The sequence below is a fragment of the Engystomops pustulosus genome, chromosome 1, assembly GCF_040894005.1.
Source record: "Engystomops pustulosus chromosome 1, aEngPut4.maternal, whole genome shotgun sequence".
Classification (NCBI taxonomy): domain Eukaryota; kingdom Metazoa; phylum Chordata; class Amphibia; order Anura; family Leptodactylidae; genus Engystomops; species Engystomops pustulosus.
Genome location: NC_092411.1, coordinates 145,306,554 through 145,328,656, shown reverse-complemented (window position 1 = coordinate 145,328,656; position 22,103 = coordinate 145,306,554). Strand labels below are relative to the sequence as shown.

The 22,103-nt window shown below is 40.5% G+C and overlaps 1 protein-coding gene across 2 annotated transcripts; it reads left to right on the top strand.

Moving 5' to 3' along the window:
• Positions 1 to 2,307: 2,307 nt before the first annotated feature.
• On the top strand, positions 2,308 to 21,172 carry HOPX (HOP homeobox). Of its 2 annotated transcripts, none has more exons than XM_072155489.1 (3): positions 2,308 to 2,469; positions 12,670 to 12,866; positions 20,892 to 21,172. In XM_072155489.1, exons 2-3 carry the CDS (start codon positions 12,702 to 12,704, stop codon positions 20,967 to 20,969), a joined length of 243 nt encoding a protein of 80 aa, XP_072011590.1. In that variant the 5' UTR covers positions 2,308 to 2,469; positions 12,670 to 12,701; the 3' UTR covers positions 20,970 to 21,172. The 2 variants fall into 2 exon arrangements, with proteins under 2 accessions (XP_072011590.1, XP_072011585.1); XM_072155484.1 differs by lacking the exon at positions 2,308 to 2,469 and adding an exon at positions 2,483 to 2,642.
• The last annotated feature ends 931 nt before the right edge of the window (positions 21,173 to 22,103 follow it).

Below are 22,103 nucleotides of genomic sequence, written 5' to 3'. Positions count from 1 at the left end.
GACCACACCTATAACTAATCCATTATGATTGGAGGACATGGTATGGATTTTGAGGCCCGGCAGCCTCAAGTTATACCTCTGGTATTCAACTGGAGCAAAAATCAGAGATGTAAATTAGTAAAATAGATGCTGACTATTTTCTGGTCCACCTGTCTCATTTGGCACTTCCTTCCTCACTCAGATAGAAAGCACATGTTGATGAATAGTTGCTTCCATCAACCAGGTGGAAGGAGGCACTAAATAAACAAGGTAGTACAATACCATAAAATAAATATATATTTTAATTTGATTTTAATTAAAACTCATGCCCGATCCAGTGTATGCGGCTTCTTCTGGGGTATGTCACTTACAGCAAAAACCTGGGTTGGACACAAAATTCTGATTTTATCTGAATGTCTGATTTTAACTTACCGTATATACTCGAGTATAAGCCGACCCGAGTATAAGCCGAGGCCCCTAATTCTACCTCCAAAAATTGGGAAAATCTATTGATTCGAATATAAGCCGAGGGTGGGAAATGCATTGGTCACAGCCCCCCCCCCAGTATATAGCCAGCCAACCCCCTGTAGTATATAGCCTACCAGCCCCTGTGGTATATAGCCTACCAGCCCCTGTGGTATATAGCCTGCCAGCCCCTACGCCAGTATATAGCCATCCAGCCCCTGTAGTATATAACCTGCCAGTCCCTGCCCCAGTACATAGCAATCCAGCCCCTGTAGAAGATAAACTGCCAGCCCCTGCCCCAGTATATAACCTGCCAGCCCCTGCCCCAGAATATAGCCATCCAGCCCCTGCCCCAGTATATAGCCATCTTGCCCCAGTATATAGCCATCCAGTCCGTGCCCCAGTATATACCCATCTAGCCCATGCCCTACCTTTGTATAGCCTGCCAGCCCCCGTGCACCAGTATATAACCATCACCTACCCCGTAATGCAGGCACCCCCCCCGATCTGTTATACCTAAAAGACCGTGTTATGTAGCCCCTACCCCTCCCCGTTATACAGACATTAGATTAAAAAAAACAAACAAACCTCACCTCTCCGGCACCCCGGCAGGTCTTCTGTGTGATGCATCAGTCAGCGGCAATCCCGTGCAGCGCACACCTCTGACGTCAGCGGCCGCCGGCTACCGGCACACACAATACTATTCCAGCAGCCGCCGCTGACATCAATGTGTGTGTCTGTAGCCGGCACACACAATACTATTCCAGCAGCCGCCACTGACATCAATGTGTGTGCCTGTAGCCGGCACACACAATACTATTCCAGCAGCCGCCGCTGACATCAATGTGTGTGCCTGTAGCCGGCACACACAATACTATTCCAGCAGCCGCCGCTGACATCAATGTGTGTGCCTGTAGCCGGCACATACAATACTATTGTGCCTGTAGCCGGCACACACAATACTATTCCAGCGGCCGCCGCTGACATCAATGTGTGTGCCTGTAGCCGGCACACACAATACTATTCCAGCGGCCGCCGCTGACAACAGAGCCTGCGATGTCACAGGGACCTGCCGGGGCGCCGGAGAGGTGAGGTTTTTTTTGTTTTTTTCACTCGAGTATAAGCCGAGTTTGGGCTTTTCAGCACATTTTTTGTGCTGAAAAACTCGGCTTATACTCGAGTATATACAGTATATTTGTGATAAAAGTAAAAAATAAAACTATAATTCCCTTTTGAGAAATGGTCTTCATTATGTATCCATGTTATCCCTAAGCATAACTACCTGGTAATGCTACATCTTTATACTGCCTGCTCAGTTGGGATTTGAGAACGCATAAGAAGCAACCAGTAAGTGCGGATCTACTCTCTGGAGAAGAAATGTCTTTTTTCCCTACTTCTGAAAGATACAGAAAACCTATTAAATATATTGTGAGCTTTGAGACTCTAAAAAATTTCAGTTCCAAATGGGATTGTTCTCTGCTATACATGGGGTGCATTATGGGGTATCGAGCCTGAGCACACACAGGACTTTTCATTAGTCTGGTGGGACAGTGCGGTCCTTAGTTGAGAACCTATGTTTGTTGAATTGTGGTATGAATTGCTCGCTTGGCACAATGAAACATATTTTAGCTAAGAAAAATCCAGGCTTTAAGTCTGTGATTGACATCACAGAACAATGGATTCAAAGAAAAGCACAGGCTTTAGTGTGATCTCATCCTTTTTTACACACGCCACTTAACACCACTTACAAGTACGTTTTGTCACTTAAGTGAAAAGAGATTTTATCAGCCCTTTCATAGCTTACATAACCTTGTGCTGGGCTCAATAGGCGTGTGCTGCATGTGAAATATGAAACACCCTTTGAGAAGCATATGGAAAACTAAGGCAGTGGTAGGAACAACAGCTCCATAGAAACTCGCAGCGTTGGCCAGTGGAAGCAGCAGAAGTGTGTGATCGCTCAGCTGACAAGTGATCTCGGAATTGTCAGCATCTCAGTTGACTGGGCCTGTACTGCAGGTTTTTCAGGTACCTGTGTTTGCTCACTTTTTACACAACAATGTGCGACAAACAAGTAGGCGTCATCTCACAAGCCAGCAGGACAGCTAAAAAGCTTCTTAGTACGCCACTGCTCTTTATGAAATCAAGACGTGCTGGCTGAGTGAGTGAGATCTTTTCCAAGCAACATATTCTCTCAATATGTAAGTAGATGCTTCCTCTGCACATACGGCAAGAAAGAAACGATTGTTGTATGGGGAGTGTTAAGGGGTTCAGCAGTAGGATATTGTCAGGCAATAATTCTCTTCCGCACAATTATCTGAGCAATAAGTAAGAACATATTTTGACATCTATCCTTTAGATACATACATTTATCTTTTTCTATTACACATTTGCATTTATATTACATGCTTTCATTTTGTAATTGTTTCTCATGTTGCTTTTATTAACTTACATTTCTGTAATCTCTTTGGAATTTGAGTTTATTTTTGTCATTTCTACAAATATGGGAAATTATGTGTGCGAAGCTAAGATCAGTATTTGGAATATACAGGCGGTCCCCTACTTAAGGACACCCGACTTACAGACAATCCATAGTTACAGACGGACCCCTCTGCCCACTGTGACCTCTGGTGAAGCTCTCTGGATGCTTTAAAATAGTCCCAGATTGCAATAATCAGCTTAAAATTGTCTGCAATGAAGCTTTATTGATAATTCTTGGTCCTATTACAGCAAAAAAATTTGAAACTCCAATTGTCACTGGGGCAAAAAAAAAAAATTGTCGGGAACTACAATGATAAAATATACAGTTTCGACTTACATACAAATTCAACTTAAGAACAAACCTACAGTCCCTATCTTGTATGTAACCCGGGGACTGCCTGTAGAGTAGTAGGAACTTGTAATTCTGGTTTTGCCTGCTGTGCAATATAATGAGAACTACATTAAATTATGGCGCACATGGTCGCAAATCTACCAGAATTCTGGCGCAAGTATATTAATAAATTCCTCCCAATGTATCCCAAAAACTTGTCTACATGCACCAGTTATCTATCAAACTGCTTGCAGATGGACTCAAGAAGTGTTTGCATCCACTGCACCACAAAATTATGCACATAAAGAGCCGTTCCGGTGCAGAGTCAGACTGTACATCACATTTATTACTGCGACTTGACAGAATTGTATCACATGCTCTATGTTAAAGATGCACCAAAAAAAAAGATGGTGCACACTTCCCAAACAGTGCAGGATGCACCAGATTAATGAATCTGACGCACTTTGTTCACTCCACAGGCAAACTGCAGTTTGCACTACTTTTGATAAATGTGACCCAATGTGTTTTGGCACATTTTTTGATTCCGCAAACAAAAAAATGTGTTTAAGGCTTGATATGCAACAATGTACCCCATTTATGTACATGTACTCTATTTATATAGAGTGAGAGTTCTTCCCCTTTCACTGTACTTTTGCCTGTGTAGATAATCTGATACAAAGGAGTCCTGAGCATCCAGACCAGATTTGGCCAGTGCAAATGTATCCTTAGACTAGACATTCTTAAGATAACAGCCACTGTGATAAATATACTGCATTTTTAGACTGTCTTGTCTAAAGGTACCCATGCACAGTTGATTGGGTTGGATCTTTTCGATGTCTGCAAATAATTACGGATGGCAGCCCAAAGTTGAAAAAGTCTAAATCTTATACAGTAAATCTTCTCTATTTAAAATGGTTTACATTATACAGTTTAAGCTATTACAATATAACCATTGGATTCCACTTGAGTTTATTTCCATATTTATGGTGATATAACAACAGGCTTCGACAAATAAGAGATCGTTATTTAGATACCAAATGTCCAGACAAAACCATATTGTGTCAATGGTAACTTAAAGGAGTTGGCCACTTTATCTTATGTTTGTAATGTGTGTGTAAGTGTGAGGAGCAGGGTATTAGGTAATTTACCAATATACATCTACTAATAGTTCTGCACCGCTTTCTTGAAATGAAAAGTGAAGCCTCCTGTCTTTTACCTCATCAGCCAGACATTCCTGACCATAAAATGGCTGCAGATGGAGGTTCTTACTTGTCCATGAACAATCACCCTGCCATGGCCTTATGATAGTGTTCATGGGTATAAGGTTAAGGCCATGACAGGGCAATTGCTCATGGACAGAGATTACATGACCCTTCATCTTCAGACATTTTATGGTCAGGAATGTCTGGATGATGAGGTAAGTGACAGGAGGCTTCACATTACATACAAGAAAGCAGAGCACATTGGATAAATTATTATAATAAATGCATATTGGAAAATTACATAATGTACTCCACCCCACACTTACACACACATTACATAAAACTTTAGGTGAAGTCGCCAACCCCTTTAAGCCTTCCCCATACAAATGAGATCAAAATTTCCCAGATGATCAATCTGGGTCTGGGATTTCCTGTCTCTCCCCTGATATTGGTGTTGGGGAAGAAAAGGATCAGGCAAATTGTAATTCAACTGCCTGATCCTTTGTCCTCTGGAGAGAATCCACTGCCAGTGGTGTCTAGCAGCAGTTGTTAGTTTTTCTTATATTTGATCCATTTCCCCAGTGTTAACTTAAAAAATTTAAGCCCTATTGATAAAGACACACAATAAACCACCATTGTGCTACTATAGGCATCACACATGCTCAGTGGTTAGTGCTGTTGCTTCCGACACTGTTATTGTTCAGGCCAGCATATAATATCTGCATCATGACATTTTTATGTCAGCATAGGTTTTTTTAATTTAATTTTTTTTGTTAAATATATTTAAATAGCTTATTGAGCTTTCTATCAGTTTAATATTAATATATTGGTTAGCAATGAGAAAAATAAGTTGTACGTTCTACTGGGAACTGAAACAGACGAGTGTGATGACTACGAATAAACTGGAACAAGTCAGTATTATTGCCTATTGACCCCTTATCTGAGAGCTACATGGTAGCTAACACACCCATACAGGTAGTTAGAACTTTCAAACTTGAAGGCTTCACTCCCTGGGAACTGGCGGGTGTCTGAAGTGTTTACCAATTGCACTCATATGGGACATATAAGGCCCCTTCTCCACTGGCGTTTTTCACGCGCGAGTTCTGCGCGTGCATTTGACGCTCAGAACTCGCATTGCACTCTGTCCCATTGTATTCAATGGGTCTTTCTCCATTTGCGTGGTTTTCAACGCGCGTGCTTGCGTTCGTTTGCACGCGCGTCAAAATCGCAGCATGCTCTATTTTTGCGATTCACGCGCATTTTTCACGCCCCATTCAAGTCTATGGGGACGTATCAAAAACGCATTGCACTCGCAAACATTGCAAGTGCAATGCGAGTGCAATGCGTTTTAAACGTAAGGGTTGCTAGGTGACCAGTATAACAGTATTTCCCCTGCTCGCGAACGATCATTTAATTAAAAAAACACAATGAAGAACAGTGAAGAATAGAATAAAAACAGTGAACACAGTGAACACAGTGAACACAGGATCATTTAAGATAAAAACACAGTGCAGAACACAGTGCAGAATAGATTACAGATGTTCGGCACATCTGCTTACTTATCGGGAGATACGCGCGGAGCGGTGCGAACAAAATAGCATGTGAAGAACAATATATATGTGTGAAGAAGACATTGCAGATGTATGGAAACATCTGCAATGTCTTCTTCACACATATATATTGTTCTTCACATGCTATTTTGTTCGCACCGCTCCGCGCGTATCTCCCGACAAGTAAGCAGATGTGCCGAACATCTGTAATCTATTCTGCACTGTGTTCTGCACTGTGTTTTTATCTTAAATGATCCTGTGTTCACTGTGTTCACTGTGTTCACTGTTTTTATTCTATTCTTCACTGTTCTTCACATCTGCTAACTTGTCGGGAGATAATATACGCGCGCGGAACAGTGAAGAATAGATCGCAGATGTTTGCAACTTATCAGAAGACATTATTTTTCAATTAAATAAAACATTTTATTCCCGAACCTTGGTCCCTTTGAAAAAGTCCCATTGACTTAAAAAAACGCGCGTGAAAAACGCACCGAAAACGCAAAAAAACGCGAACAAAAATGAAACAAAAACGCAGCAAAAACGTCAGTTTTTCACGCATTGCACCCTGACGTGAAACGCAACGCTAGTGTGCAAGAGGCCTAAGGCTTTTTCTGATTTTCAGGAGGTTTCAGTTGCCGCATAGTCAACTCTATAAAATTGTGTAGAATACTTGGTTGACCAAGACAACGCTTTCCACTGGCACTGCTCCTGTGATCACAATAACAACAATAAATAGCTGCTATGGGTGAGAGTGCTGGCCTGATTTCATTGATGTATAGTTATTTAAACGAGAAAAAAGGTAGGTTAAATAGCGGCTCACCTTCGCCTTCGGTCGTGCTCAAGGAGTATGTCCGGACCCCGACGTTCTATTGTAAAATGTAAGCAAAATTTACTCCGGCACTGACGGCCTACGTGTTTCAAGTGCTAGGCGGATGTAGGTCCCATTTCAGACGAACAGTGGGATGGAATACTGTTGTCTGTCCCCCTCAGGTTTCCACGGCTGAAACCCTGAGGATTTCACATGTATTTCTTATTCACAGAGTATACAGAACCACTTTTTTGTTTTGCATTTGAATTAGGCGGGATGATACCTGTCCCTGGTGCGCCATTTCTTATTCACAGAGTATACAGAACCACTTCTTTTTTGTTTTGCATTTGAATTAGGCGGGATGATACCTGTCCCTGGTGCGCCCAAGGCCCAGCAGATCATATGCACGTGTTTTGGGGCTGCGCATTCCTTGGTTCTCACTTATCGAGATGGTAAATTCCAGATAACTATACCAAAACCTTCCATGCAATGTGTCACAGGATATGTAGAGGAGCTATGTAGAGGGTCTATCTTGAAAAAGTTTGGGGAGAGTGGCAAGGGGCTTTGGTATGATACATAGGTTGTAATTGGGGGTGCTATAAATTGAATTGCATGATGATAACCGTGCTGTCTGAACTTGATGTAGTGTACAAATGTACTGTATAGTGATTTATGAGACTATGTGCTTGATCTCGGAGACTCTGTAACCAGATTTTACCCTTTTAGGGTATAAAATTTCCTTCGTAGAACTCTCTCTTATATGTGAAAATGTGCCAATTTACCTATATAATAAATAAAAAAATATGCGAAAACGAGGTGAGAAGAGTCATATTTTGCCTGAGATAAGACAAGTTTGGAAATTGAAGGTGGACTTCACTTCAGTAAAAGATCCAGTTCCTTCCTATTTCCTTGGCTATCTGTATCTCTATCTCACAGAACCACATACCAGATGCAATCTGAGATTTTTTTTACTTTAATATGACACCTAAAGCATGTTTCTAGATACTATAGAACCGAAAATAGTGATGTTGCTTCCCCAGCAACGTCATGACATGACTTATCTCCAGCAAAATCTTTTTTATGTGTGAGATTTCACATAGGGGCTATGTGAAAGGGGGCTAGTCATTTAATGGAGTATAATCTGGTGACAGTGTCCCTTTAACATTTCAGAAGCAAATGCTATGATTTCTCCATTAACGCAGCCAGTTTATGAAATCTATTCCTCTTTACTAGGGCTTAATTGCTCATTTAAACTGATTTAATATGGTGTTTTAAAATTGTACACCTTAAAAATGAAAATTTTATGAGGGTTCAATCACACATGTACAAATGGGTCACATAAGGATTCACTTTACATATCAATCTGTTCAGTTTTCATTTCTGTATTTTATCCATTTCTATACTGCATGTTTTGAGTTTGTCTGTTTATTGCATGATATTAAAAATTGACAACACAACAATTGTTTGTTTTTTATAACATATTTTATGAATCTATATGTTAAATAGTGATTTTTTTGCTGTTTTTGTTATTGTATCATAGTTTATAAGTATGAATAAGCACCTTATTATACTAAAACAACTTTCCAGGATGACTTTCAGGTATATACTGCAATTTCAGTGAGTTGAAATTGTCTAGTATATGGATATTCACAAACAGCAATATTTGAGTAAGTGTTGTCTTTAAGAAAACATTTACATGGCAGACACACCTATTGGAGGCAATCCTTACCACCTCGCCCTACCGAAATGATCATCAATCCAATCTCCACAGTGTAACATGTAAAGACAGGTTTCATTAAGAGCACAAAGGATGGTAATGTTTTGATGGCTTTTTTCAACAAGTACACAACTGGAATTTAGTTTCTGACTCATACCAAGTATCAGTGACTGTTACCGCCTTAGTAAATTTGCTTTATGCCTTTGTTGTACATTATTATATGCAGTCTACAACAAGGCACTATAGCTATGTTCACCATGGACCAGTATTATTGGAAAATCCATTGCACACTTTTAAATCAGCCTGTTTCCAATGCACATTCCTACATTGTTGCTTTCTGTAAAAAAATAAGTTAATACAATATGCAAATTAGCCTGCGGTGCTCTGCAGAGCACCATCAGGCTCCACTAAAATATAATTTATGCTCGGCCAGGTGCTTTGCCAGCCACGTTCTAAAAGCCGGTGACATATGAAAATCAATGAGTCAATGACATCACTGGCTCTCAGAACGCGGCTGGTATTATATTACGGTGGAGCCTGATGGAGCTCTGCAGAGCACCACTAGCTAATTTGCATATCTTATAAACTCATTATTTTACAGAAATGCGGCCATGCAAAGATATAAGAAATGAAACTTGGGGCACACACAGACGGAACTGGGAGGTATGTAATATTCATCTACCATCAGGTAATCAGCATATGTTGCGCAGTGGTTATTGTAATGGCCTTTCCTCAAGCATTGGATGGTTTTTGATATGTTGGCATGCTGAGACAGAGGGCAGATAAATTACATGGATCTTAAATCTCCAGGGAAAATCTTTGATAAATCTCATACACTTCATTGCCAAAGTTTATGCTTTGGAAATCTGGATATAATATGAATTTCACATAGGCGGCTTAAAGGATCAATATACAATATTTCTCATTGAACATCAGTTAGCTTGATAAATCCAGCACTGATTTAGACTTTCTAATATAAATTCACAGTCTTCATCATCGACTGTAATAGTAAATCTGCTTCAATCTGTATTTTGTAAATGATCATTAACCTCCTCATTATATTTCATATATATAACTAAATATGCATATCCATATCCTAAATATATCTTCACAGGTTACACTCTTTGGTTACCAGTAAATGTAAGGGCACTCCTGTTACCCCATAAACACATACACATAATTTGCCATACTACACTTTAGAAGACATGGGAAGTATTTAGTTGAATAAACTATTCACAGCACGTAACAGTCTATGAATTTCTAGAGCTACATACAACATGGGATATTTCAAAATGAGGTCCACTAGAATGAAGCAGTGCATTCACCTGTAAGAGGCAAAATTATATGACATCATCTGTTTTCTATTTGACACAGGATGAAACAGATGGTTCTTTCTAATAAGAACTAGTAGGGAAAAGGGTACAATAACATTCAATGAAAGAATTTTCTTCCCTTAGGATACCCACTGTAAATTATGGATTAATATTTCAGTTGTTACACATACATGTTTCTCACTGAGCATGTAGTAGCTGACCATGTAATGTACAGGCAGTCTGGGCCAACTACAGAAGAATCTTCTTTGAATCCTGACCCATAAGACCTGTGCCCTAAGTCATCACCATAATGCAAGTTATGTCATTTTTACGAGCATTTTTACATTTTACAGTATTTTGGAATCGAAAACCAGTAGTGTCTCCAAAACGTAGAAAAATTACCAGTGCGTTATACTTTTTCTCTTTATGATCCACTCCTGGTTTTGGCTTTAAAATAAGGGACGGCACTAGAGAAAATATAATAGTACAAGTCCACAAAATACAAAAAAATTAATTAAACATTAAAAATTTTATTTTCTCTGCTTCATGAAATGTCCTCCATCTCATCCATATGTGAATAAATGAAAAAACAGTGCCTTAACTAAAATTAAAAAATCCAAAGCAGAGATAGTAAGGCCCCATGCGCACAACCATCAGGGGGCCGTATGTACGTCCGCAAGCTTGAGACCCTACATACGTCCACCACAGACAGCTATGGCGCACGGGTTCAGTATGGTGAGCGCAATAAGCACTCACCGTTCCGAGCCGTAGACGCAAAAAGATAGAGCCTGCTCTTGGCTGTATCTACGGCCGTGCGGCTATTATTTTCTATGGAGAGGGGCGGGGACGAGCAGCGCTCACTCCCTCTTCCTCTCCTGTGCGGCGCTTGTGTGCATGCAGCCTAAGATAGTATGTTATTATTACTCGCCCCCTCGGAGAGAGTCTTTCCACAGCTTGCGATTCCTCTTTTCACAGAACCTCCTTGTGTTTGTGGTGTCTTTCCTGCCAAGGCACATCTGGTCCTCCCCAAACCATACTCTAGCTAGGAACTCCTCACAAAGCAGAAGGGATCCATCTTGTTCTTTTTGCAACACGCACAGTCTCACCTCCATGTAGGGGATAGCGCTAAAACATATCACTGCGCAAACATTGAGTTTTACAATTGAATAAAATATTTCTTTATTCTACTCACAAAATTTCAATTAAAAAAGGCCTTTAAGATAAAACCAAGAAAACGCACATACGGTATCCTGCCCGACTCTGTGTTTCGCCTTCATGGCTTCTTCCGGGGCATACGGATGTGGGTACTTAACTCTGGATATACCTTTGCTCATGAATACTAATTGTCTTCCAAAGTTTACACCCCTTTCCCCGTCCATTTAACATGAGAAATTCATCTTCCTTTACACAGTTTTTTACATACCGTATTTTTCGGACTATAAGGCGCACAAAAAATCCTTCGACTTTCTCAGAAATCAAAGGTGCGCCTTATAGTCCAGTGCGCCTTATATATGAACCATACTTATAGACAACAGCTGCCTTGAACTGTGCACAGGTCTGCCACCTGCTGGTCATTCATCCTTATAATCAGGTGCGCCGTATAATCCGTTGCACCTTATATATGAACCTAGACATTTTAGCAGGCATTTATTGATGGTGAGCCCTATATGAGCTCACCTGAGCAATTTCTGGCTCCGGGGGCTCATAATTTATTTACGCTCTCTCTGCCCCCTTGCTCAGATTGTGTTGTAGACTTACAGACTGCCAGGCGACATCACCGGCAGTCTGAAGGATACCAGGACACGGCTACATAGGTGGCGTGAATAAGTTATAAGCCCTTGGATCCAGGGGGCGCACAGGTGATGTAAGCACCTCCGGCTCATTAGGGGAAATGTACATTCTCTTAGCCCAAAGCCCAAAGAAATTTCTTGTCCCTATTCTCACATGACACAGGTTAGATAATAATCAGAGATTGTGGGGCAGATTTACTTACCCGATCTAGTCACGATCCAGCGGCGCGTTCTCCGACGCTGATTCGGGTTCTGACGGGATTCACTAAAGTCATGCGCCCGATGTCCACTAGGTGTCGCTGCTGCACTGAAGTCCGCCGGACTTCACCTTCTCCGTCTTGGTGTATGTGAGTGCTATTTTTGTGACACAATTTTTTAAAAAAAATTCAGCAGTTTTTCCGAATCCGTCGGGTTTTCCGACGGCCAAGCCCCCGATTTCTGTCGCGTGAAAGCCGGCGTCGATGCGCCACAATCCGATCGCGTGCACCAAAATCCCGGGCAATTTGGTGCAAATCGGAAAAATTCAGGAAACCCGGCGGAAAAACGCGATTCGGACCCTTAGTAAATGTACCCTGTGACTTCCATATTCCCGGCAAGGCAACAGGCAATTTTTCACTTTTCAATGTAAAAGTAGACAAAGACATGTAGTATTAGTAATATTTGGTCTAGGATTAGGGGATCTCCACTTCCTCACATAATCGCATCCATGAATTGTGTCCAACAATATAGACCATAACCATACCATAAACCATTGACCAATATTTACGGCCTTCGTGTCATCGGTGTGAGATCCACTGACATGTTGATTACTGTAAAAAAAAAACTGCCCAAGCCACAAACAGAAGTATGAACTGCTCTGAGATTTGTGGCCCAGGCAGTTGGTCATACATGGGCCATGTGTGTGAGCCCATTGAAACACATTTGCCGACAAACTATCCATTCAATTAACAAGGAATAAGGAGCAAGGAACCTAAACAGAGTTAATATCAGACGTAAAGGTTCATAATCCATTTAAATGTTTTGATTTTTTTTGTAGTTGTGACCAGTACATGAACATTGCTGGTAAAGATGAGCTCTCATCAGAAAGAAACCTGTGAAAATGAAGACAATGGCCTGAGCAAGGAGCAGATTGAAATACTTGAATATAATTTTAATAAAGTCTGCAAGCATCCAGAACAAGCTACTCTGATGCTGATAGCAGCTGAAGCTGGACTGACAGAGCAGGAGACAGAGGTATACGATATGACTGCTGTGGTATCTTCAATCCTGCATTATGTCATAAGGCCTCTTCTAGGTCAAGCTTTATGTCAAGGGAGCTGCCTTACAAAGTAGCTTAAAGGAGGGGTTTTCCTTATCCCATCCTGGAAAACTTTGCATATTTTCCTAAAATCCCCCGAGTGCAGCATCTGTGGCTATAAGTCTCCACACACCTACACGGTGGCCTTAATTGTCAAGGGAGAACTCTTACTTCACTAACGTGGTATCTTTCAGGGAGTGTGTAAAATGCCTTTTTCCTCATAGAAAAAATAAAATTTATGCTTTGTCAGAAGTAGTCCCTCTCCTACATATTTCTTTACATGCACTCACTTGTAGCTACATGTAATTCCAGAAAATCCCTTTCTATTACATCCAACAATTGAAGGTGACATGTACTTGTATTGTAATTGTTCTTATTCCTTATCTTCTCCAGTGGGCCCACCATTAGCATGTCTCTTTGAGCTATACATCATGTCTGAGGAGTTTGCTACACAGACATCTTATATTTTTCACTTTTCCATCATCCCATCGATCCTGGTTTCCTAAAATTGTGCCACAAAATACTCTAATGGTGCCCATACAGTAATGTAAATTTTAAAATAGTCCAACACAACTCCTACTGATGGCCTTTCGCATTCAATCATGAGATTTCCATGGATATACTTGGCATTGGATGACAATATGTAAACTTATGAATGTCCATGCAATTCATAGTCCATTAGTATACACGGCCATTCAGTGCAGACACATTGCTACAGACAGACTCGAGCTTTTATAGAAGTCATTGAAGAAACTGTTTGCATTTGAAACGTTAATGCCACCCATAGAGTAATGCCCTGCATAGTATATAGCTCCAACACTTTGTAACACTTCTGACGGTAATGCCATGCTCTTCAAGTACCTCCTGTCTTGTGAGTTGGCCAATGCTTCCATTTGGCTTCACCTTTTTGCAATGCCACTGTGAGTTTATTGATGAAAGATCATCAGATAAATATTAAAAAATTTACAGATGTATATGTTACAATGTTAATCAAATTTATAACAACATGCAATTTGTCATGTTGACATTTATCATATATTCACATAATAGGGAGGTTATTTATCATAAGGCGGCTGATTGGGACAGTTCTATGTCTATTTTCAGATTGGCTGTGGCCTTTTAATAAATGTTCTTATGGTCTATTTTCTGTCTGGGATTTATTTTTCAAAATCTCAAAATGCATAAAAAGTCTCAGCACATGGACCAGCAGGGGACTTGAGTGACTGTGAGACTTCTTATGAGACTTTTTGCAAAGGAGCAGATTAGAATTGTCAAATTGCATAGGTTCTAATTTTTTTTTCTTTTTCTAATGCGGACATAGGGGGATATTTATCATACGCTGGCGCTCGTGCGCCCCGCCGCTGCAAATTCGCAGCCCGATACATGAAGAGGCTTCTGCCTCTTCATGTATCGGCCTGCCAGTTGCGCAGCGCTTAGTTGCGTTGCGCAGGGCCTGGCGTAGAAAAAACCGCAACCGGCGACTTTTCACGTATGAAAAGTCGCCGGCAGCAGCGAGTGCGCAGGCGCGGGGACAGTAACGCCCCGCGCCGGCCCACTCCCGTCCGGCCGCGCCCCCCGCTCGGCCGGCCGCGCCCCCCCTTCATGCCCCACTGCCGTGAAGGTGGCGGATTGGGGAAAATAATCGCAAAAGCTAGCAATAAGCTAGCATTTGCGATTATTTCAGGGCCTCTGCGCCACTGGCGGTGCGCAGAGGTCCTGATAAATATCCCCCATATAGTGACTTATTTTTTTGACACAGGAGATGCACTTTACTGGTACATAGCAAATCATCAATTTTGGGGAAGATTTTTTCCATTCAACATACCATAAAAATAATTTATGGTATGGTATGATTTATTGATATTATCTTTATTCTATGGGTCGCCACGATTATGAAAACACCTCATTTAAATAGATTTTTTATTTTTTTTCCCCAATTTTACTGAATAAAATATTATTTGGAGAAAATGTTGTTAATTTCAGCATCACCGTCGATTCAAAAGCATCTTTATTTCTCATTTGACAAATCTGGTAAAGGGCTTACTTTTGTGAGAAGAGTTGTTATTTTTAGTGGTCTTATTTTTCAAATCACTTTTTAGAGCATTTTTAAGGGTATAAATTAAAAATTATCTTTTTTTCGGCATGTTTTATGGGAGATTCTTTTTGTGGCGTTTGCCCTGCGGGTCTAATAACGATTATGTTTAATTATACAGATTGTTACGGATGCGTCAATGCCAAATATGTTTGGGGGGGGGGTGTTTTGTGTTTTTTTATACTTTATAAAGTGTTTGTGTGGGAAAGTGACATTTCAGGGGCTTATATTTAATTTATTTAATGTTTTAATAATGTATTAATGTTTTAACTTTCTTTACTTTATACAAACTTGAACTTGAACCAGCGATGCTTGACTGCGGCATGTAAGAGGTTAACACTCACGATCGCAAGTGTTAGAGCACGGTCTCAGCTGTACAACTTATACAGCTGACACCCGCCGTTCTGGTGCTGGCTCCATTTGTGAGCCGGTGCCAGAAGCTGGGCATAATAGAACCCCCCTAGTGTGGGAAGTATCTTTCCGCAGGGATGTACTATTACACCCTGCTGCGCATAGGGGTTAAAACATATCCATTTAAAAAGACAACATATACAGAAAAAGTCCACTAGTGATATATACACATGATACACATGATAAATCGATCACTATAAGCTATATAGAAGGTCTAGTCCTAAAACAAGTCAAGCTATTTGCTTACAAACAAGTATTGCACATTAGCCAGAATAATAACATAGGACAAGGGACACATACACAATACATGCACAGCTATATTCAGACCAAAGGTGGACCACCCTTGACCACTGCGAAGCAAGGTGAAACATGTGCCGAGTGCTGTCTGTATATTCCTGTGTATGTGTTCTTTATGCTTATGTTATTCTCCTGGATTATTCTCAGTACTTGTTTGTAAGCAAGTAACATCACTTGCTCTGAGGACAAGACGTTCTATACCTCTATACAGGTTTACTGTCATCTATTTATCATGTATATTTAGTTATTTGACCATTGTTGACATTTTGTTTTTATTGCTCTAATAAAGTATTTTACTTTATTGGTTTTGGTTATTGTTTCCTTTTTTTGTGGAGTTATTTGATTTTGGGAACAATCTATTTAATCTAGTGGGGGTGTATTGTGTCTGTGCCCCCTATTATTTGTATTGGTGTTCAAAATATCACACAAACATTTACATTTATTACTGCACTTGAGGCCTGAAACATGTATACAGTCACATATGAACTACCTGATCACTGTAATAAATATATCAATAGAATGTGAGCTCCTACGAGCAGCTGCAGAAAATGACGTTGATATATAAATAAATGTGTATTATTGTACAGACCTTAAATAATTATATTATTTCACTTTTATTAAACTTATCATTGCTGTTATGTGTAAATGTCTGTCTGACTGACAGAGTAGACAGTCATCAGGGCCGCATCTGCCGTGAGGCGAGATGAAAATCTCGCTTCAAGCGGCAGAATGCGGGTCCCTGTAAAGGGAGGCGAAATTTGCAGCTCTAAAGTGGGCGATTCGGGCGTCCATTATGCCCGAATCGCCCACCAGCTAAATAAATTTATATGCGGAGCGACGCAGCACCTTTGCGGAGCGTCATGACGTCAAGCCGCCTGTGTCACTCTGCGGAGCCGCGGCTCACAGAAGAGCCGCGTGAAGACAGGACCTGCGCGCCAAGGGAGCAGCTGCCTGCAGGTGAGTATGATTTTATGTGTATTTTTCATGTATTTTAATTAATTAAATGTGGCTAATAATTAATACTGGGGGGGGGGCGCTATATATATCATATGGGGCCAGAATTATTTTATACTGGGGGGGGGGGGATGATGGAATGCTATGTATTCTATTTGGGGCTATAATTATTTTATACTGGGGGGGGGGTGCTATATATATTTAGATTATTTGGGGCTATACCGTAATTATTTTATACTGGGGGGGGATGCTATATATATTATTTGGGGGTATGATTGTTTTATACTGGGGGGATGCTATATATATTATTTGGGGCTATAATTATTTTATACTAGGGGGGTTCTGTATACAGGCGGTCCCCTACTTAAGAACACTCGACTTACATACGACCCCTAGTTACAAACGGACCTCTGGATATTGGTAATTTATTGTACTTTAGTCCTAGGCTACAATGATCAGCTATAACAGTTATCAGAGGTGTCTGTAATGAAGCTTTAGTGTTAATATTGATTCTTATGATAACCCAACATTTTTAAAATCCAATTGTCACAGAGACCAAAAAAGTTTTGGCTGGGATTACAATGATAAAATATACAGTTCCGACTTACATACAAATTCAACTTAAGAACAAACCTACAGACCCTATCTTGTATGTAACCCGGGGACTGCCTGTATTTTATATGGGGCCATAATTATTTTATACTAGGGGGGGAGGGTGCTATATATATTATTTGGGGCTATGATTGTTTTATACTGGGGGGATTCTATAGATATTATTTGGGGCTATAATTATTTTATACTAGGGGGGCTCTGTATATTTTATATGGGGCTATAATTATTTTATACTGGGGGGGTTCTGTATATTTTATTTGGGGATTTGGGGCTATAATTATTTTATAATGGCGGGGGACGCTATATATATTATTTGGGGCTATAATTATTTTATACTAGGGGGGTTCTGTATATTTTATATGGGGCCATAATTATTTTATACTAGGGGGGGGGGTTCTGTATATTTTATTTGGGGATTTGGGGCTATAATTATTTTATACTGGGGGGGGGGCGCTATATATATTATTTGCGGCTATAATTATTTTATACTGGGGGGGATGCTATAGATATTATTTGGGGCTATAATTATTTTATTCTGGGGGGGATGCTATATATATTACATGGGACCAGAAGCATTTTATACTGGTGGGTGCTGTATATATTATATATCACTAACCTGGGGGGATGTATATTACTAAACTGGGGGGGGGGCTGTATATCGGGCACAGTATATTACTTAGCTGCAGGGGCTGTATATGGGATACAGTATATTACTAAGCTGGGGGGGGGGCTGTATATCGGGTACAGTATATTACTTAGCTGCAGGGGCTGTATATGGGGTACAGTATATTACTTAGCTGCAGGGACTGTATATGGGATACAGTATATTACTAAGCTGGGAGGGGACTGTATATGTGGGGCAAGATTTTATCCCTATATAATGAAGGGATGTTTTGTATGTGGGGAGAGTGTGGTCAGTTGTGTTGTGAGGGGTATATATTATTTAGGAGCACAGTGTTGTTATCCAGGAGACTTTATACTGTAAGCAATTGTGGTATTTTTAGGGACGCCAGGTGGAGATGTGCTGCACGGAGCTGAAGACGTCTGGCCGTGAACTCAGCTGTGATACGTCATGGATTGGAGAACCCGGAATAAAGTCCTCCTGATGGAAGAGATTGTCATCTATAAGGTACTAGATGCCACTAATGCCTCTCAGAACCTGTAGTCAGTCACACAGTGTCAGGGAGCCTGTCTGTAGGGTTGTTAATTGTTAGTAAAGTTTAAGGATTTAGTTAACAGGCAGCGGGAGGGGGGGGGGGGCGCTGCGGGGCAGCATTTTAACTTTCGCCTCAGGCAGCAAATATGCTAGAATCAGCCCTGACAGTCATAATATCATTTTACTTGTAAACTGAGTGGCTCTAGAATTCATTGCCTTTAAAAATAACTAAAAGCACTTGCCTTGGTTTGTCATCTGACCCACTTGTCCTCCACAATGAACAGAAGACTACACATAGGACATAAATAGATTACATATTGTCACAAAGAGTTCATTTGCAGGCACTGGATGCTCTTTAGTTGTATTACCAGGCTGCAGTTTGTTCCTTCTGTTTTTCCCTGGCTGACCTTGTGGGTACAGAAAGGCATCACTGTGTCTCTCCTTTCAGTAGTGAGGGAAAGTGATACTTTAATAGGTAACAGAGGACATTACACAGAGATGCTTGTTCTTATATTGGCCTGGAATCTCACTTTTAGGAAGTTGGTGTCAAGCTCTACTTTTCCAGCAATAGTGGGCCACATTTACTAAAAGTAGGGGAAACTGCATGTGCAGTTTGCATTAGTGTTGTGCAATGGGCAATTCATCTCGGTCTTCATGAACGTGGCATGCCCTGAATGCGCCCAAAGTGGATGCACTGTGTGCTCCAGTTTTTTTCTGGTGCACTCAGTTCAAGAAACGTGCGCCACATTTCTATTGGACTTGCTGACTCGCTTGCAAAGTGCAGCAGCAACAATACTAGCTCAGGCACTTCATGAATATATGTGCAACCAGTTTGCCCCATTGTGTTCACCACCATGGCTAATATAAGGACAGAATGTGAGTGGCTCATTGTACTGACCTTCCTGATGACATATTTACATTTACTGCTGGTCACTGATGACAACACAGAAAAAAGGAAAGCTTTATTGACATTTAAATGTATCTCTTAAGATATTATGTAATCATACACTTATTTATTAACCCCTTCACAACCTGGCCCTTTTTTGTTTTTTCATTTCCGTTTTTCACTCCCCACCTTCAAAGATCTATAACTTTTTTATTTTTCCATGTAAAGAGCTGTGTGATGGCTTGTTTTCTGTGCAACACTCTATATTAATGGTATTGAATATTCCATGCTGTGTACTGGGAAGCGGGAAAGAAATTCCCAATGCAGTCAAAATGGTAAAAAAAAACCCTGCTTTTGCGCCTTTTTCTTGTGGGCTTGGATTTTACGGCTTTCACTGTGCGTCCCAAATGACATGTCTACTTTATTCTTTGGGTTGGTGTGATCACATGGATAAGAAATTTGTATAGGCTTTATAATGTTTTCATACATTTACAAAAATTAAAACCTCCTGTACAAATTATTTTTTTTTTTATTTTTCCATCTTCTGGCACTAATAACTTTTTCATACTTCAGTGTACGGAGCTGTGGGTGGTGTCATTTTGCGCGACTTTTGATGTAGTTTTCAATGCTTCCATTTTTTGGACTGTACGACCTTTTGAACACTTTAAATCGATTTTTTAAATATTTTTCAAAATGGCCATATTTTACTTTGGGTGCTATTTATTTTTTCTTTCAGACCCCCTAGGGTACTTTAACCCTAGGTTGTTTGATCAATCCTACCATATACTGCCATACTACAGTATGGCAGTATATGGGGATTTTCCACCTCATTCATTAAAATGTGCAAATATTGTAATGAATGGGTTAAAATGAGACGCGAGACCCGAGGCTGTTATGGCGACCGCTTCCTGCTCCCCGATGGTGTCACGGGGATCGACGATCATCACCAGGATCGCGGGTGTTACTGGTAAGTCTTTGCTGCATTACGGCGCGCAGGGGTTAAGATATTGGGGGATATTTATCAGGACCTCTGTGCACCGCCAGTGCAGTATATAGCCAGCCAGCCCCGAGTTTGCCCAGCAAATAAAAAATTAAACTTACATACTCACCTTCCTCTTCTTTCTCCTCTCTGCTGTAACATCCGTAATATCCATCCGTAATATATGAGTTCCAAATGTCTATGGATGCTGCCACATTTTAGTGAGCCACACAGCACGGTTACATGCACTGGTTTTGGACCCCGGCTCTATAGTTACATCTCTATGCTCAGCTGCCCAGGGATACATCAGTATGTTGTCCAATGACAGGTGTTTATTTGTATAGAATAACAGTAAAAATAATCCATTGGGAATTTAAGTTTTTGCTCAGAAAAAATAATTATGATTGTTTTTTATTATTTATTGATAGAGAACCATTCCATTGTGCTGTACATTTGATAAGAGGTTCACATACATTACATTAAGCCGACCTATTAGTTGGATTAAATAATCTCCAAAAATACAATTGAAATATTCAATTATCCAACAAGATAATTATTTTTGTTCTTGTTTTAGGAATGGTTCAAAGCCCGATTAGCTAAATGGAGAAGATCTGAGGGTCTACCATCACAGTTTGGCTCAGTCATGGATTAGAAGATTTTTCATATGAACCCATTTTATTTTTTTAACTGCATTACAAAGATAAAACAGCCTTACATATTGAAAGCAGATGTAATAAATAACACTTCTCTTTATATTGTGTATATATTCTAATGTAATATATTTAAATGTATACTCTTATAATAATAATAATAATTCTTTGTTTTTGACAAATAAAGAAACTTTTATGTACTACATATTATAACAATGCTTACTGGGAAACATGACTACAGCACATCAGGCAACAATTATGAATCACAGAAATGCCCCATGCACACAACCGTAGGGGGACGTATGTATGGCCGCAAACTTGGGGCCGTACATACGTCCCCCACAGACTGGCAATGACCACACGGAACGATACGGTGCAGCACATGTGCGGCAACATACCGCTCCGTACACAGGAAAAAGATAGGATATGTCCTATCTTTCCCTGTGTTATGGGCCGTACGTAATGCATTGCAATGGAGAGGGAAGGGGTCGCCACTCCTCCTCCCCATCGCAGCCGACGTATGTCTGTCCGGCCGTAGCCATGCCGACATACGTCAGTGTGCATGTAGCCAAAGTGGATGCAAACATTCCAATGCACATAACAAGGGTCAAAAACCAAAGAACTTAACCACATCTTCACCAAAACTTTGTTATTCATAAAAAAATTAAAGGGGTATTCCAGGAATTAGCATAATTCTAATTCAAATGGGTCACTAAAAAATAAGCTTATTGTCGTTATTTCAAATTTTGCTCCCCTTAGTAGAAAAATTGTGGGCATACACTACAATGAAGAATTAAAATGCTACTGGCCCTTTAATCATTTTGTTGGTTTTGTCACGGTGGAGCAGACACAGGAGAACATGACTGTTGGTCACATCTCCACATCACATGTCCCTGGCAGGTCATGTGATCATCACTATTTTTGTCTTGCCTTTCACACTTAGGAGCCATCATCAAAAAGCAGAGAAGCCTCAGATATCTGTGCTGAGATGTCAGTTCATGGAGGAGAGAAGTACTGGTGTGTGAAGAAGGACAGGACTGGCTATGCAGGAGCAATGGACAATAGTGATGTAATTTATTGGGGCTGAAGGGAAAAGAGGGGTGTATTTACACTGGGGGGGGGGGCTGGATGGACAG

What these genes read in the sequence shown, in the direction of transcription:
- HOPX (XM_072155489.1), top strand. Translation starts at nt 12,702, where the DNA reads ATGAGCTCTCATCAGAAAGAAACCTGTGAAAATGAAGACAATGGCCTG. An exon ending in TGACAGAGCAGGAGACAGAG is followed by an intron (nt 12,867 to 20,891) that starts GTATACGATATG and finishes TTCTTGTTTTAG; the next exon opens with GAATGGTTCAAAGCCCGATT.